This window comes from Cicer arietinum, chromosome 7, assembly GCF_000331145.2.
Source record: "Cicer arietinum cultivar CDC Frontier isolate Library 1 chromosome 7, Cicar.CDCFrontier_v2.0, whole genome shotgun sequence".
Taxonomy (NCBI): domain Eukaryota; kingdom Viridiplantae; phylum Streptophyta; class Magnoliopsida; order Fabales; family Fabaceae; genus Cicer; species Cicer arietinum.
Window position 1 is genome coordinate 20,388,471 of NC_021166.2, and position 16,249 is coordinate 20,404,719.

Genomic DNA, 16,249 nt, shown 5'->3' on the forward strand with positions numbered 1-16,249 from the left:
CAAATATTTATTTAAATAATTAACATCTTTCGACATATAATATTTTGGATTTGGATCATCTAAAGTTAAAAGGATTATATTGATCTTACCAATGGTGGAGCCAATAATTAATATTCAGCGAGACATTGACCAAAACTTCAATATTTATATAAAAGTAAAGAGTCTTTTAGTTTTTTAAATGTGTAAGGTGTAGCCACTATAATCTTAAATGTATCGAAATTAAATACATAATCTATCTCTTCTTTTTATTAGTAATTTTGTGGACCAAATTGACTAATAAAAAATACATTTGAAAACTAAACTAAATAATAAAAGATACATTTGAAAACTAAACTAAATAATAAAAGACACATTTGAAAACTTAAATGACAAACAAAATATAGATTTAACTATATTTTTAGGTAAAAGTTATTTGATAATTAACTTATCATAGACCGATATAATAATTGACTATATATAATTTAAAAGAATTTATAAAATTTAGAGAGATTGGAACATTTGACATGCTGTTGCTCTCACACTCCTTAGACTCTCCAACAAGTCCCTGAATCCCACCATTATATATAAATAGGATCAATAAAATTTAAAGATGAGATCACATAATCCCTTCATATTATATTCCCAAGATATTTAAATTGAAGTTCAAAGCTCAAAATCATAACAATGCCGATTGCGAGAGTTGAACTCACAATCTTATGAATGTGAGCTAACTCCTTACCATATTTTATTGGCGGTTCTTTTAACTTTGAGCACATATTAAAAATAAAAAATAAAAATATATTTAATCTTTTTTATTTTTATTCATTAAATAAAAATAAAATTCATTTAATACATATTTTAGAGTTTTTACAAATATCATTAATTCTATATTAATTTTCTATAAAAACTAAAATTTTATAACAATAATAAAATATTTAAAAAAGTAAAGATCGATGACCGAGGGAGTATTAGTTTTGCAATATTTAAAACACATTATTTATATATATCCTACCCATGTTGATCAAATTTCACGGACATCCTCACCTCTCTTTCTCTCAATATTATTTTAGTTTAGTTAATGTAAGTCTTTGCTTATGTCACGAGTTTCCTCGGGTTCTCTCTTATTCCCTTCTCCAATTGCTTTCTTTTCTAACTTCTTTTCCAACACGCAACTTTCAACATCACACCCCCCCTATTTCCACATTTAATATCATATCTTACTATTTTTATTATTTTTTTATTTCTCTCTAAACTTCAACTCTTCTCTTTTCCTTCTTCATTCTTCTACCCTTTTCATCACACTTTCCCTCTCCAATATTTTTTTTTCTTTCACAAAGCTCCAATTTCATTTTTTCTTAATTATATTCCATACTTTATAGTCACACATATTTATACAATATAGTTAATATATTAATTAACCCTTAAATTTTTCTTTGAGTTCAATATGGGGTATGCTGAGAAGGCACAAGTAGAAGGAGGATTTGATTCAGAAAATAATAGAAAATGGGTCATAGCTGGAATTTCTTTAAGAGCTCCATTGAAACCAATATACACAATTCCAATTGAAAAGGAGCAACAAAAAGAAGAACAAGTTGAAATTGAAACAGAGGAATGTTGTACACCAACAAGTGAAGAATCAAAGATTCCAACTCTATTAACGTGTCCACCAGCTCCTAGAAAGCAAAAAGCTTCTTTGAAGTGCAATTATCTTGGTGGTGGTGGTGGTGGTGTTGTAAGAGAGTTTTTCAAACCACAAGATTTAGAAAGTGTTTTTATGCGCCATGTTGAAAGTGCTAATTGATTGCACAAAGGTGAAAAAAATTATATAGTTGTTGATGTTTGAACTTAGATTTATGTTAGAGCTAGCTATAGCTTTTGTTATGTTATTACGTTTTGTATTTTAATTAATTAATTTTCTCTAGTTTATGTGTTTTCTCTTAGTTATAGAGCTTCCTTTAGTACTTTAAATATTTAGGACTTTTTATTTTGTATAGAGTTGTCTCAAAATTAATAAAATTGTTTGCATGCTTGAATCTTGATCTTATTTTTTGAGTTTTATGTTTTTTTTTTAATCATGAAACTTTATCTGATATATTGAAGTAGTTGATTTACTACTTCAAATTTGCATATTAATTTCTGCTTATTATGTTATGGTATCAAAATAACTATTTCCTTGTCTTCAAATTCAGCCTTGGCTTCCATGTATCTTTGTTGACCAAAAATTAGGTTGTGTTTAGAAGATGTTATTCACTGTTTCTTTAGTCATTTAATTTATTTATGTAGTTGTTCTTAGCTCCATTAATTTAATGATGTGAGTGTTTTATATGATCCCTAATTTGATCATATAAAAATAGATTTTACATACATGATTGAAAAATAGACCTTTATTTTATCAAAAGGGATCTTTAAAGTGAGAATTTCTATTCTTTATGAACTTTTTTTTTACACTTTATCTCTTTTAATATAAAGCCTCAATATTTTCCAATACAAGTCTCATTTCTAATACTATTGGACTTTCATATTAAATTTTTTGATATTAAAGTTAACTTATTCTACCAAAGTGCTTCATAACCTATTTTTAGAGCTTATCCATTTAATTAAGTGTTTTTTCAATAAAACTTATTTAACTAAATTATATTCTTTACAAAATAAAATAGTAGTTTATCCAAACACACGTTTGAAATCAAATAACTGTACATGATCACGCGAAGGAGTGACAAAATTGAAGTCAAAATACAGATGAGTTGCCAAATGAGAATTGACCACAAGACAAACCTTTTTTCAAAGAGCTAGGTTGCCAGATGCTGCACGACTACTTGCTTCTCATTCTTCATTCATTAAAAAAAAAGGTCCACTTATGTATGTCTTTTACCTAAGTACCACTTTAAACTCTGTTCTTATCTTCACTTTTTTGAGTTTAGCATCTTACATGGTTACATAGAATAAACCATATTAAGATGCCAAATTATTCTTTTGCACAATATTCAAATATCCAACCCCATAGCACATAACTTGCAATTGATGAGGGGTCCATTTTTCTTTTTAAATATATCTTGAATTTTAAAAAGTTGTATTAATATTTTTAGTTTTTTACATTATGACTACTTTGATATTTTTTTTTTAAGAAGTCAAAATATATTCACACCACTTTTGCAAGCACAAGAAATTCTAAGAAAAGGAATAAAGTCTATTACAAAATCAAAAATCCACTACACATCACAACACAATCAACAAACAATTTAAGTTGATATACTTTTCCATCTAGACAAATAAGTGGATTTAAGCACCACTCACTTATAATTTTCCCTTTATTTTCAACCGGCCACTACTAAGATAAAAGTTTATTTCTATAAATACATATTAAATTTAAGTTGTATTGAAGTGCTATTAATAATTTAAATAAATTAGTTTAACTTTTTATGTTTATCATAAAAATATAATATTTTAAAATAATTATTAATTACTAAAATTAATTATTGAAGTGCTATTTTTTATGTTATATTTTCTTTTTATTAAGTATTCAATTTTTAAGATTAATCCTAAAATATTTAAGATTTTTGTAAATATGTTATTCATAATGAAAAGGTCCTCCGTATAATACTTTTTTAATTATTTTAAAAAACTAATTAATACTTTTGTAATATTATGGCTCATGCATTAATTCATATGGTAAACTAAAGAGACAAGTCACGTGGAGGGAAAGATTAGAATCCAATGCTAATTGAACGGCCCTCCTTTTTTACTCTTAAAAAGCTATATATCTTGTGATCACCAATAATTGGCAAATTGAACACTATCATAATAATGTGAAGTCATTGTTATCCTATCTGTCGTTCATATACTTGCTAGTTGCTATTATTTAAAGAATGTTTATCATGAACATATATGTGAAAACATGGTAAGTGTAATGAGTGGGATACAACCTTCATCTCTCTATATATCATCCTCTCCTTCACCAAAAAAATATGTATCATCCTCTTAAAGTAAATTCTTGTTCATTTTTAGATAGCTTTAAATTATATTCCACATCAACATTTATTTATCAAGTATCCTTAAAATACTTTACATAGTTTATATAGATAATAAATAATCAATAAATATTATTATCTTTTATTGTTAACTATTTGAACACTTAACCATTTCTTTGAAATTCACAAAAAGTTATACATAAAATAAAAGAAATTGGTTGAAAAGATGAGAAGTGAGGCACCACATTTTTTCTATTGATTAGAAAGGATGGTAAGTCAAGTAAAGATCACCATAAGAAATTTGGTTTCTTGATAAGATAAGAGGTTGGTCAAATCCAAAACCAAATGGGCAATGCTCACAAATTCACACAAAGTGAGGTTTTTCTTTAATCAAAATTATTCTACTTTATTCATATTTACAAACAAAAGAATGACAAATGAGACTTTTTAAGTGCTAGGACTTCAGCTAATTAATCTAACATCAATGTTTAGAGCTGAAATAATTAACAAATAGTTATAAATTGAATGAATATAAGGAGGGACATCTGCAATGATTGTTTTAGATGGTTACACTTTTATTTCTTCATAAATAAGACTAAATGAATGACAATTCATTGCCCCTTTTGTTGATGTATGTGCCAATCTCTATCATTCTTTAATGTTTGCACCATTTTCCCCTTCTATTTGAATGCCCGACTTTGCTCTCCATTTGCTTCATCACATTATTTATATTAAATTCAAATAAACCATACACCATTTAAAGCTTTAGAAGCTTTAAAATGGATTAAACATACAAAAACAAAAAAAATAAAGTGTCTTTAGGCCTAATTTGCACAAATTGGTCCCTTACACTTTTTTATTTAACTTAATTAAAATAAAGCATCAAAATGGAGCAGCAAGCCCATGGTTCATGCCCTCAACACTTGCTTGGATGATAAGCACAAACTTTGACTCATTTCCTTCATCTTGGTCCTTTTGCTTCCATTGAATTGAACTACAACACTTTAGACCTTCTTTGCACGACCCTTGTCATAGGAACTCCTAAGCTTTGAATGGCTTCACTTACTTATGTCCTGATCATCTCCTGCTTCCTCATAAGAATTTGACCTCGAGTTGATCTCATCATCGCCTACATCGAAAGGAGACGAGTCAAACACATTGAAAGTAACACTTACACCATACTCACATGAAATTCTATTTTTAGGCATTGTCATTGATCGTAGAAAGCACTTGAAAATGTCCATCATCTCTAGGTTGGAGCTTGGACTTCCTTTGTAATGGAAACCTTTCTTTTCTCATATTAACCCATATCCAATCCCCAAGTTCAAAGATTACTCTTTTTCGCCCATTGTTGACACTTTTTTGCATAACTTTCATTTTTCTTTTCAATTTTACTTGCTCATGCAATTTTCTCACAAATTCAGCCTTAGCTTCACCATCTTAAAGCTTCAAAAGAGATGTGTTAGGTAATGGCAACAAATCAAGATGCGTTAAATGATTAAAACCATACAAATCTCAAAAGGTAAATGTTGTGTAGTTCTATGGATAAACCTTTTATAAGCAAACTCTTCATGAGATAACCATTCTTTCCACATTTTCAAATTCTTTTTAAGAGTAACCCTTAAAATAGTTGAAAAAGTTATATTTACTACCTCATTTTGGCCATCTGTTTGGGGATGACAAGTAGTGAAAAATAGTAGCTTTGTTCCCACCTTACCCCACAAAGCTCTCCTAAAATGGTTTAGAAACTTAGTGTCACAATATGAAACTATGCTTTTTGGTAAGCTACGAAAGTGCACCACTTCCTTAAAGAATAGGTTAACAACGAGACAAGCATCATCCACCTTTTCGTATTGTATGAAATGTTCCATCTTTGAAAATTTGTCCACAACCACACAAATAGAATCTTTTCCATTTTTTGTTCTAGACATCCCTAAAACAAGTCCATGGAAATGTCAATCCAAGGAAAATTAGGAATAGGCAAAGGAGTATAAAGACCATACTGCATAACTTTTGACTTGGCCTTCTTAAAAACAATGCATCTTTCACAAAAATTTTGCACATTAATTTTCATGTGAGGCCAATAAAAATGTTCTTGTAACAATTCTAGAGTTTTAAAAACCCTAAAATGCCCTCATTAACCTCCCTTCATGTGTCTCTTTTACAAGCAATTGTCTTATAAATTTTTTGGACACATATAGTCTTTTGTCTTTAAATAAATAGCCATTTTTGCCTAAAATAACCATTGAGGAAAAATCAAGATCACTTTCATACAATTCTTTAATATGTTCAAGTCTAAAAATTTTTGTTTCAAAAGTATAAAGTAAAACATACTTCTTGAAAGTGCATCAGCAACCACATTTACCTTACCTTGTAAGAAACTCAACCCAGTTAGAATTTCTCTTGTTCAACTTACCTTGCCCTTTTAAATGTTTCAAAGATTCACGATCAATGTGAACGACAAATTCTTCGGGAAGTAGGTAATGTTTCCAAGTTTGTAATGCCCAAAAGAAGGCATACAATTCCTTATTATAAGTAGAGTAATTTCAAGCGGCTCAATTTAATTTCTCACTATAATAAGCAATTGGATGTCTTTCTTGTATAAAAAAAAAGCCTCAATTCCAACATTAGATGCATCACATTAAATTTCAAAATATTTGGAAAAATTTGATAATGCAAGAATTGGTGGTCGAGTGAGTTTTTCTTTAAGGGCAACACAAGTTTTCTCTTGTTTCTCATCCCATTTAAAATCAACTTCCTTTTTTTAACAATTCCATTAAGAGGTGCAACCAAGGTACTAAATCCCTTTACGAACCTCATATAGAAACTTTCTAAGCCGTGAAAACTTCTTACTGAAGGGACTGAAAAACACAAAAAATAGGGGAGTTTGAATTGTGTTTTCCGCTCTTAAAAGCTACTTTGATTTCCTTATAAGAACTGTTTTTTTATAAAAATATTCAACTTAATTTTAAAAGAGGTTTAGACAAAGTAAGGTTGAATCATAAAGAACTACGAAATGAAAAAGGATAAAGGAGACACATATATTTTATATTAGTTTACAACAAACTGTTGCTACATCTTGTCCTATCCTTACAAAGAGATTTTGCCTCAATACAATCGATAACTTAATCCGCTATTTCCATAAATAACATGCAAATATTCTTTACTTTGCCTTTTTAGGCTTTAAGTATTTTTCTCTAGCCTCTCCAAGCTTTCAACTTTCTGGCATCCTGCCGTTGAGGTTCATGAGAGTATTGTATTTTTTCAAGTACCTCTTAGGATTGAGAGAGTTGTTGCCAATATCGAGTTGATTTACATCAATTCTAGTTTGTGTTTGATTTGACACAAAGTTTGTTTGTAAGATTCTAACTCTCATTGAAAGGATGTTACAAATCAAATCTTACATCAGTTTAAGTGTGTGAAAATACTTCTCTAATAATTCTATATTGAAAAGATATTTCATTCGTTATTATCTTTTGATGTGTTCTTAGATTTTTCAGATTTTCTTCTTAACACATAACACCATTTAAGAAAGATCAATATTTAATATGTATTCCCACACAATTCTTTTTAAAGTAAACTTTAAAAATGTTACGATTCAGTCAGAGGTGAATCCAAGAATATTATTCAATAGGGGCTAATATATAGTGTAATTATTTTTTATTATTTTATATTAATTAATAATTAAATTTTATTTGTGAAACTATTATTATTATAGTAAATTAAAAGTAGTATATGTCTATATAATATCAATAAATTTTTTGAACTAGGAGTGTAATGGTGAAATAAAAAAAATAAAAAGTCATATTTAGAAGTAAATTTTCACTTAGAGAAAATTAGAACTAAAATATGAGTGTAAATATTGTAACAAATTTAACTTCCAAAACTTCTAAAGTATTATAAATATTAGAAAAAGCACTCTCTAACATCAACAATCTATACTTTTAACGTTAAAAACAAGAGAAACTGACTTATATCTTTAAAAAAGTAACAATAGTAATTTTAGAAAATATGACGAGCTTATCCTTGCTTCTGTAGACTATAAGGTATTCAGAGGATTGAAATTATTTAGATCATATCATGCAAAAAAATGGGTTTTTTGAAGAAATATTTAGCTTCGAATATATACATAAATTTTATTAACACATGACACACAAATTACACAATAGCCTATTTTTGAATAACAAGGTTACACACCACCATTGATTAATTAACATGTAGTTTTTTGAATGTTATTTTTTTAATTTGAACAACTTATTCATGTGATGAACTCAACCACTGAAGAGGCTGAATGGGCCGGAGTATATCTGCTTTTGGGCCTTTTAAAGCTTGGCAATTAGCCCATTCTGACTAGGCTTTGCAGGCATGCCATTCTCCTTATCATCCAAATCACTTGGGCTTGGTGGAACATCTACTGCTGGTGAGCAATTGAAAAACCCATGTGGCTGCATCATAAATTTACAATGAGATTCAATTATATTTCAAATTAAACAACTTTCTCCCTTATCCCGCTCCTTTAAACAATCAATTCATTTAGAATTTAGAATATAAAGTGAATATTATCAACCGTTGATTGACAAATTTTAAAAGTACACGAAAACAAATTATATTTGTAAAATAACAACACTCAATTTTCTTATTTGACACGTTACTCACTTTAGATGAGTCAAATTTATTTGATATTTAGGTGCTACCAAAATACTTTTCTCAAATTTTAGTGTCCAATTTTCTAATGTAAAAAAAGGTTCATCAAAGTTGAAGACAAAATTCAATTCCATATGTTTTGAGAGCACATGATCTTGTATGTTTTGAGTGACAAAGATTATAAGCAAAGATAAATGGAAATACCATAAGCATAAAGCCAATGTGCTCCACAGGCATAACAGGCCAGTCTTCCAATCGAGGAATGTGTGTCACTCCAAATACGTACCTGAAACATCTCCATCAAATAAGATATTATGTAAAAAAAATAATGATAATATTTTTTAGTCCATGTAATTTTTTTTCCATCTCTAATATTTTAACAATACACTTGTTTTTTATTTTACATTTTAGTTTCTATAATATTATTTGGTTTATGTACAATTAGTCTTCGGTCATAAATCATAAACCACAACCATGAACCAATGTAACCACAATCATGCAAAGAGAAAGTGTAAAGGAGCAGTACCAATCATAAAACAAACGTTAATGTAAAACTATTTTATATATACATCTAATCACATCTGACTATGTAGATATTTCTGAAGATATTTTAGAGACTAACATAACAAAGTGAGATATGACTTGAATGGATGCATGTGTATAAACGTTTTACGTTGTTTTTGCGTAGAAATTCATCTCATAATATAATCCATCCACGTATATTATCATCAATATCATATTTCAAAAGAAAAACAATGAGTGGACTAACCAGAGGACTACATCAGCTTCTTCCAACGGTCGATTTTGCTTAACCCAAGTAGCCAAACCCTCTCCATCGCGAGGATTTTGATTAGGGAACTCTCCTCCAGGATACATTTCGCCGCGTGCATAAGGAGTAACCCAAAGATTGTGCTTCAAGAAAGCTGCTCTTCGTAAAAACTTAGCCTCTGATCCAGCTAAAGGTAAACAATTTGCACCAGGAACTAGTTTGTAACCGGTTAGATACCCGGTACGGTTCACACTCCTCGTGTTCCTAACCTGAAAACAGAACACGTAGTTCAGCAACTCTAGGTAGAAGTTAGAGTTTCTTCAAACAAGTAAACTAAATAATCTCAACTTATATGTGCCTATGATATACTATGTTGCAACCTTGAACTAATTGCCTACTAGAATCATGAATCAAGGGACAAAAAGTTTAATTTTTTTGTTATATATGTGAATAAATTATCTGTATGCAGCATAAAAACTTTGCAACATGTTCCATGACTTACAGAACAGAAGAAGCATAGAACAGCAGCCAGATTTGAAAATTTACAGATTGTCCCTGCTACAACAGTGGACAGTGATAGATCATATGGGAAAAAAATTTAACTTCTGATACTTTTTCTTTCATTTCCTTCCATTTTTTTTTTGTATAAAAAATGAAGGAAAGAAAAAAACTTACAATCCAATGACGAGCAGATAAAGGGTCGCAATCACGCATTGCTTCTAATTCTGATTTAAGCGGTTTTTCCTCGGCATAAAATGCATTGTTGTGAACATTATTCTTTCCTGGCTCTTCAATTTTGACATTCACCTCAACAACCTGTGCGGACAGAGTGAGCATATCGATTTATTTATACTTTTCCATTGTGATGGAAGAGAGAGACATTTGCATATAAAAGTAACCATATAATGAACTAGTAATATATGGAAAAAAACATAAGCCTCAGTCACACTGCCATGATGGCAATGTTTAAATTAAGATGATGGTAATATAAGTAGTTAAAAGACGTTATGAATAACTATGTTCAGTTTGATTGCAGTGAATTAAACTATAAACGATTCTTTTGAACAAATGAAAGAACTGTGATAAAACTTGATAACTTGAAATGCAAGAAATTAATGCAGTAAAGACAAGAAAACACCATTGATTGGTAATCCAGTTCAGTTCTATGCTCCTACATCTGGGGGACTGAATCCGACTTTAATGATCCACTATGATTTAAGAAAATTACAGCCATGAAAGCTTGTGGACAATTCATCATCACTCCATTGTGTTTCCCCCTCACTAAGTGTTTTGATATCTCTCAATTGTCTCTATCTCCCGTGCTTCTGAATTACTCAGTTAGTTCAATTGAATTACATGGTCAAGGATTTATATATTAGCCATTAGGAGATACAAAATCGTTACAACTAACTAACCAACTTAACTTCCAGCTAACTAGCTTAACAGACTGACTGAAGCTCACAGTCAGTCAGCTCCGTATCAGCTTGACTGGTGCTGGCTGATTCTGGGATGGTTCAGTGCACAAGCTGATGAAGCTGGCTGGTGCTGGGCTGGTCCAGTGCAGGCCTAAGCTTCGGCCAGGAAACTCATAAGCTCTTAAACTTTTTGGGCCAATATTCAACAAACTACTTAATACTATAAGGTATTCTTTAAAAGACACTTCAATCTTGACTACTTCTTGTCCTGCTATATGCCAGAAACCTAATTGTTCTACATCCTATTGTTGTTGTAGTTATTATTATTACTAGCGGAAAGATGGATAGTAATGTGTGCGCCTGATCTCTTTTCTATACATTTAAATTTAGAAAAGAACTTTGTTATTATGTGTAAATTTGCACATAATGCCAGGCCAAAATTCATACTTATTTTTAGAGTTTCTTTTATATTATGATGATTATGATTATAAACTTTGGGCCAGGTGGGAGGGGGCAAGTTCAAGGGTTGTTTAGGAGCTGTTTATAATAGTTATTGTGTTATTTAATTCAGTTATTATGTTATTTAATTATAGAGCAATGCTATATAGTACGATATGCTTTTTCACGAACAAATCAAGAAGACTAAAATTTTAAGTTAGGAAAATTAACCATACAATAAGGTAGTGGGTTGAAATAGTCAAACCAATTCAAAAATGACACGTATAACTTCTAGCCTTTTGTTACTGTCTTTCATCTATGTTTTTAGACAGATATTTGTGGCAGGTATTATGTTTTTAGGCAGTTTGTGATGTGAATAAATAGGAAAACAGAATGTTGGAGCAGTTATTCTAGAATTTTAGAAGTGAATATTGTGAGGAGAGGCCAAGACTCTCGAATCCATGGAATAGGAGTGTCAAATTGTGTGTGCTCTGTATAAAAAGTGTGATATTCTATAATTGTTCTCTGTAATCAGTCATACCCAGTGAATAAATTCAGTGTTTGTTTATCAAATTACTTCTCACTTGATATTGGTTCCTATCACTTTATTACTTGAAAATGTAATTGCATGCTGACCTGATTAAATGCTTCGCCGGGCTTGCAATCAACCGCCATGTCCATACGAGCAACAAAAAAGTGTTGGTGGACAGGCGCGTATAATCCAGGTGCAATAGTTGTGCCATATTTTCGAGTTTCGCCTTGCTGCAATGCACCTAAGCTGAGAATTCCTGTGAGCTTGACCTCAGCTTCTATTTTTCCATCCTACAAGGAGGGAAGCAAGCAATGGCATTAATATTTAAATTGAATATGCATGCACAGTCAGCATTATTTTTTTCACAATCAGGTTATAGGTACGAAGGATCCATCACCATTTAGCAATGACTATTACTAATCTTGATCTGGAAACTTGTTGAGCATACAGGATGCATTCTCCCCTCCTAACTGGATTTTCTACTTACCCTAGTGCCAGAGATCAAAACCCTTACCACTTACTTTAAGTTCTTGAATCCTTTACCACTCTGACCAACCACATGTTGGTTCACCCAACTTTTAACCCAACTTTTATGCTACCAATATAGTTTAACAGACTCAGATAAATGCATGGATAATTGACTTGCCTGATAAAAGTGCCAGTAAAAACCATACTCATAGTTAGCCACAGTGCATATAAAAGACACTGTCAGCCTTCGAGATCGTCGAACTTCAGCCAAACCTGTTCTCCAATCTTGATGCTTCCATAACATACCATGATCTTCTTCATGCAAGCAAACACAATTCTCAATTGTTTCAACACTTCCGTAAAAATTTGTAAAGTGTGCATCAAAGTACTTGATATAGCCTAAACAATCACAACCCTGAAATAATGACATCAAGCAAAACAATTTCAATAATATCTAAATTGAAAAAAGGATTTAATTTATATACAGTGTTGGTGTAACGAATTTTTACATTGTCAATCAATCATAAACATCAAATTTTAATATGGTTTAACTTTGATCATAACTACTTCAAAAGTTACTCATGATTGATTTGTGATTTTTTGACAGGATAAAACTTTTTATGTTGACAGTGTATTAAAATTTAACTTTTAAAAAAAGGAGAGAAATTTAAGGTATGAATGATCGCAATTTGCAACATGATTAAATGCCTTGACCTTCTTGAGTGAATGAGCATTTTTACCAAGGCCATCTTCTCCAGCATCAAAAGCATTTTTCCTATAGTGAGGATCATTTGGATCTCCATAAGGGACAACCATCTCAACAAAACTCAATCTATGAGCCACAGGCCTTCGGCCGCGACTTCCATCAATATACGCTACTGAGTAAATAATCAAACCCTCCCTAGGAGTGAATCCAATACGAAAATTCCACTGCAAAATCGACAATTAGTTTTAGCTCATATATGAAATAATTTTAGAAAAAGTACATAAGTAACCCACCTTCTGCCATTGAATGAAGTGTCCATTGACACGAAAACTGGGACCGTCTGGCTGAATAATCTGTAAAGGTTTCACATCACTTCGGTCAACTCCTCCCCGAGTTTCACCGGAAGTATAATTTCTTAGTGGATCAGCAGGTGGAAGAGGGACAAGCTTACGATCCTCGAACTCAAGGACAACCATATTTTGCATGTCAACGAGTACATGTATTCCTTCGACCGGACGAGCATAACCATTTTCCATAGGACAGTCACTCTCAGTCCTACAAAAGAATAATGGTTTAGCAAGTCTGCGGCTCGGAGCATCGGCTTCACTGTCATATCCAGCACACCTATAAGTTTCAACATAATAACAAGTATTAGAGAAAATAAATGCATGAAATATGCTGTAAAATGTCAATCAAATCTTCTAAAAGTAGTAGCTAACCATGGATCCACCATCACAAGATCCATATCTTCAATTCCTCTCTTCTTCATTGCTTCTTGAAATGGAGGATAGTTCTTTACAACAGCTTCACATTCAGCATACTCCACCGCATCCTATAGGTGCAGAGTGAACAATGCAAACAATACTTCTAATGTAAGTAAGATCATTCAATAAAGAAAGCCATAATTGTGCAAATAACTTCATTTGATTGACTGATAATAGTCTTATAGGTGGTGCTTCCAATTCTCTGATCCCTCCAACTAGTGTTTCCAAATCCATTCAAATTGATTAATAGTATATATATTTACCATTGGAGGCTGAACATCTGGAACAATTGTAGAAGAAATCACTTTGCCTCTATGATGTCCTCCGCGAGTTGTTGCATGAACTTCTGTAAGCTCAACGATCCATATGCTTGTCTCGTTCGACTTCTTATTATAGACAACCAATCTTGCTTTCCTTGGAGGCAGTTTTGATGGAATCACAGGCCCGCCTTTCGTCCTCGGGAGAAGTGAGGGTTGGAAAGGAGGGAAGAAGTATGCATCTGCTAATGCAACAACATGCTTTTCAGGTTCTACCATGTCTACTTCAATGAACCGCATGCTATCCCTCACCTAACAAAATTATCAGAGATCATCTAAGAACATCGAACGATTTTGAGGTTACTTGGAAGTAAAGTAAACTTGTTAGTAATTAGAGGATTCCATAGCTCTAAATCATATGCGTATGAAAGGTAAAAAGCCTAAGACTCTCAAGGTAACATTGTAATTGATAATATGTAAATTATACAATAAACGATACTAGTTATAGAGCTAATTGTGCTAACTAACTTCTTAACCTAACTATCAATAGCATCTTGTAACAAAACTCATGAAAAATCTAAACCAAAAGAGGAAAATGTTATGTACCTCAGGTGTTGCTCCGGCTGCTCGAACAGTTGCTATAGCTACCGATATTTCAGCAGCAGAAAGTGGATCCAAAGGATGGCAAGTTTGAGCTTTCGCCATTACAGTAATACCTATGTCAAAAGAAATGGTTTTTTTTCTATCTTTTATTTCTGATAGAAGAAAAATTTTCATTCAAGAGAAATACAAGTTAAACACAACAAAAAAAATCCAAGAAAAAACCAAGCATAAAACCTAGCACACAACAAGGCTTTCTAATCTTTCTCCATAAGAAAATATAGAAACAAAGTTGAAGCATCCATGAGCAGAACACCACAGAGAAGCTTTAAACTAAAACTACTTTGGTATTGACTAACAAATCATAGTTGAATTCTTTCTATTCATTCTAATAATTTATTTATAAACTTGATCAAAGCCTCATTCCTAACTACTTAATTAAACGCTTATCACATACTCCCTCTGTAATAAAATATATGCAAAAAGAACATGTATCTAGACTAAATTTGATCGAGATAAGTTATAAGCTGTTCTTATAGACTATTCTAGAGAGTTTATAGAAATAAGCTGAAGACTATTTCCATAAATCTTCTCAAACTGTTGACAAGTACTTATATTAATAGATAAATTCAAAAAAGTCAATCTAATCAGACACAAATTCAAACACCAAAACTATCACAGCAGAACTAACAATTAAACAAATAAAAAAATTGGAAAGAAAAAAAAAAAAGAACCTTTGGCAGAAGGTGATTTAGGAGGAGGATCAGAGCGGGAATCAACGGTAGAAGATGCAGCTGCAGCAGATTTGTTGTTATTTTGAAGGGAACAACAAGGTGGCGTCGTTTTTTCCTCAACTGTGGCCATTGCAAAGGATTATCAAGCTCAACGTGATAAAATATTCCACTGTAATATTCCACTGACATACAGTAATTATATTTCCCACTTCAAGTCTTTCTCCTCTCTACAAACTGCAACCAACTTATCACTAACAACTTACAACAACACATACACACACTTATACAATAACACAAAGAATCAGAGCTTGTGATTAGATGAAATAATCAAACATAATTATTTATAGAGAAATTCATTTCTTTGTTATTTTTCACGAAAATAATATGCTTGTCGTCCTTAGTATTAATTCTTCAAGAAACATCAATTAAATCTTATAATTATCAATATTTTAGTAATGTTAATATTATTAATTTTTTTTGTGTGGATGAGGATAGAAGTTGCATCTTTTTTTGGTACTCTACTCTTTAATTATATATCTCACTCTAGTCACTAAATCAACTTTATATCTCTATCGATATTTACTTACGTAATCAATTTTATTAATTTTTTTTATTTATAAAGTAATTTGAATAATCAACTTAACACGTTAATTGAATTAAATCTTTATCATTTTGAGACAGTAGTTTGAGAAAATAGTCAATTTTAAAGAATGACGGATATAATTTAAAAAATAATGGCGCAAACGTCATATAATTAAAGAATAAAATACAAATTTAGAAAACTAAAGGAAATAAGAAATAAACTTAAACAATCTAAATATTAAAAAAAAAACACGAAAGACAAAACTGTTATAAACAACTTTAAATATATTTTACTTATTTATATATAAGTGAGTTTTTAATGCTTTCCAGCAACACCAAAGCAACTAAAAATAAAATGGCTGGTTACTAAGTGGGGTTTGGTGAATGGAAAAA

The 16,249-nt window shown here is 31.0% G+C and overlaps 2 protein-coding genes and 1 long non-coding RNA gene across 7 annotated transcripts; 1 reads left to right on the plus strand and 2 right to left on the minus strand.

Moving 5' to 3' along the window:
- Positions 1–1,031: 1,031 nt before the first annotated feature.
- LOC101511598 (cyclin-dependent protein kinase inhibitor SMR6-like) lies at positions 1,032–2,012 on the plus strand. Its single transcript, XM_004509603.4, has one exon. It carries the CDS (start codon positions 1,424–1,426, stop codon positions 1,778–1,780), a length of 357 nt encoding a protein of 118 aa, XP_004509660.1. The 5' UTR covers positions 1,032–1,423; the 3' UTR covers positions 1,781–2,012.
- Positions 2,013–4,447: 2,435 nt separating this feature from the next.
- Positions 4,448–5,785, minus strand: LOC140921047 (uncharacterized). The gene is made up of 2 exons (XR_012163890.1): positions 5,499–5,785; positions 4,448–5,076 (listed from the first exon to the last, which is right to left on the minus strand). It is a non-coding gene; the product is annotated as an uncharacterized lncRNA (long non-coding RNA).
- Positions 5,786–8,057: 2,272 nt separating this feature from the next.
- On the minus strand, positions 8,058–15,683 carry LOC101511923 (amine oxidase [copper-containing] zeta, peroxisomal-like). 5 transcript variants are annotated; one of them, XM_012718372.3, is made up of 12 exons: positions 15,275–15,676; positions 14,547–14,656; positions 13,947–14,252; positions 13,639–13,751; positions 13,213–13,543; positions 12,928–13,143; positions 12,392–12,628; positions 11,850–12,035; positions 10,036–10,176; positions 9,361–9,629; positions 8,796–8,877; positions 8,058–8,392 (listed from the first exon to the last, which is right to left on the minus strand). In XM_012718372.3, exons 1-12 carry the CDS (start codon positions 15,402–15,404, stop codon positions 8,270–8,272), a joined length of 2,244 nt encoding a protein of 747 aa, XP_012573826.1. In that variant the 5' UTR covers positions 15,405–15,676; the 3' UTR covers positions 8,058–8,269. The 5 variants fall into 5 exon arrangements, with proteins under 5 accessions (XP_012573826.1, XP_004509661.1, XP_073219443.1 ...); XM_004509604.4 differs by having other exon boundaries at positions 14,547–14,695; XM_073363342.1 differs by lacking the exon at positions 15,275–15,676 and adding an exon at positions 14,778–15,116.
- Between the last annotated feature and the right edge of the window lie 566 nt (positions 15,684–16,249).

Coding starts and splice junctions, on each gene's coding strand:
- LOC101511598 (XM_004509603.4), top strand. CDS start 1,424: ATGGGGTATGCTGAGAAGGCACAAGTAGAAGGAGGATTTGATTCAGAA.
- LOC101511923 (XM_004509604.4), bottom strand. CDS start 15,404: ATGGCCACAGTTGAGGAAAAAACGACGCCACCTTGTTGTTCCCTTCAA. Junction 13,752..13,946: donor CAGATGTTCAGCCTCCAATG/GTAAATATATAT, acceptor CTGCACCTATAG/GATGCGGTGGAGTATGCTGA. Junction 12,036..12,391: donor TTTACTGGCACTTTTATCAG/GCAAGTCAATTA, acceptor CCCTCCTTGTAG/GATGGAAAAATAGAAGCTGA.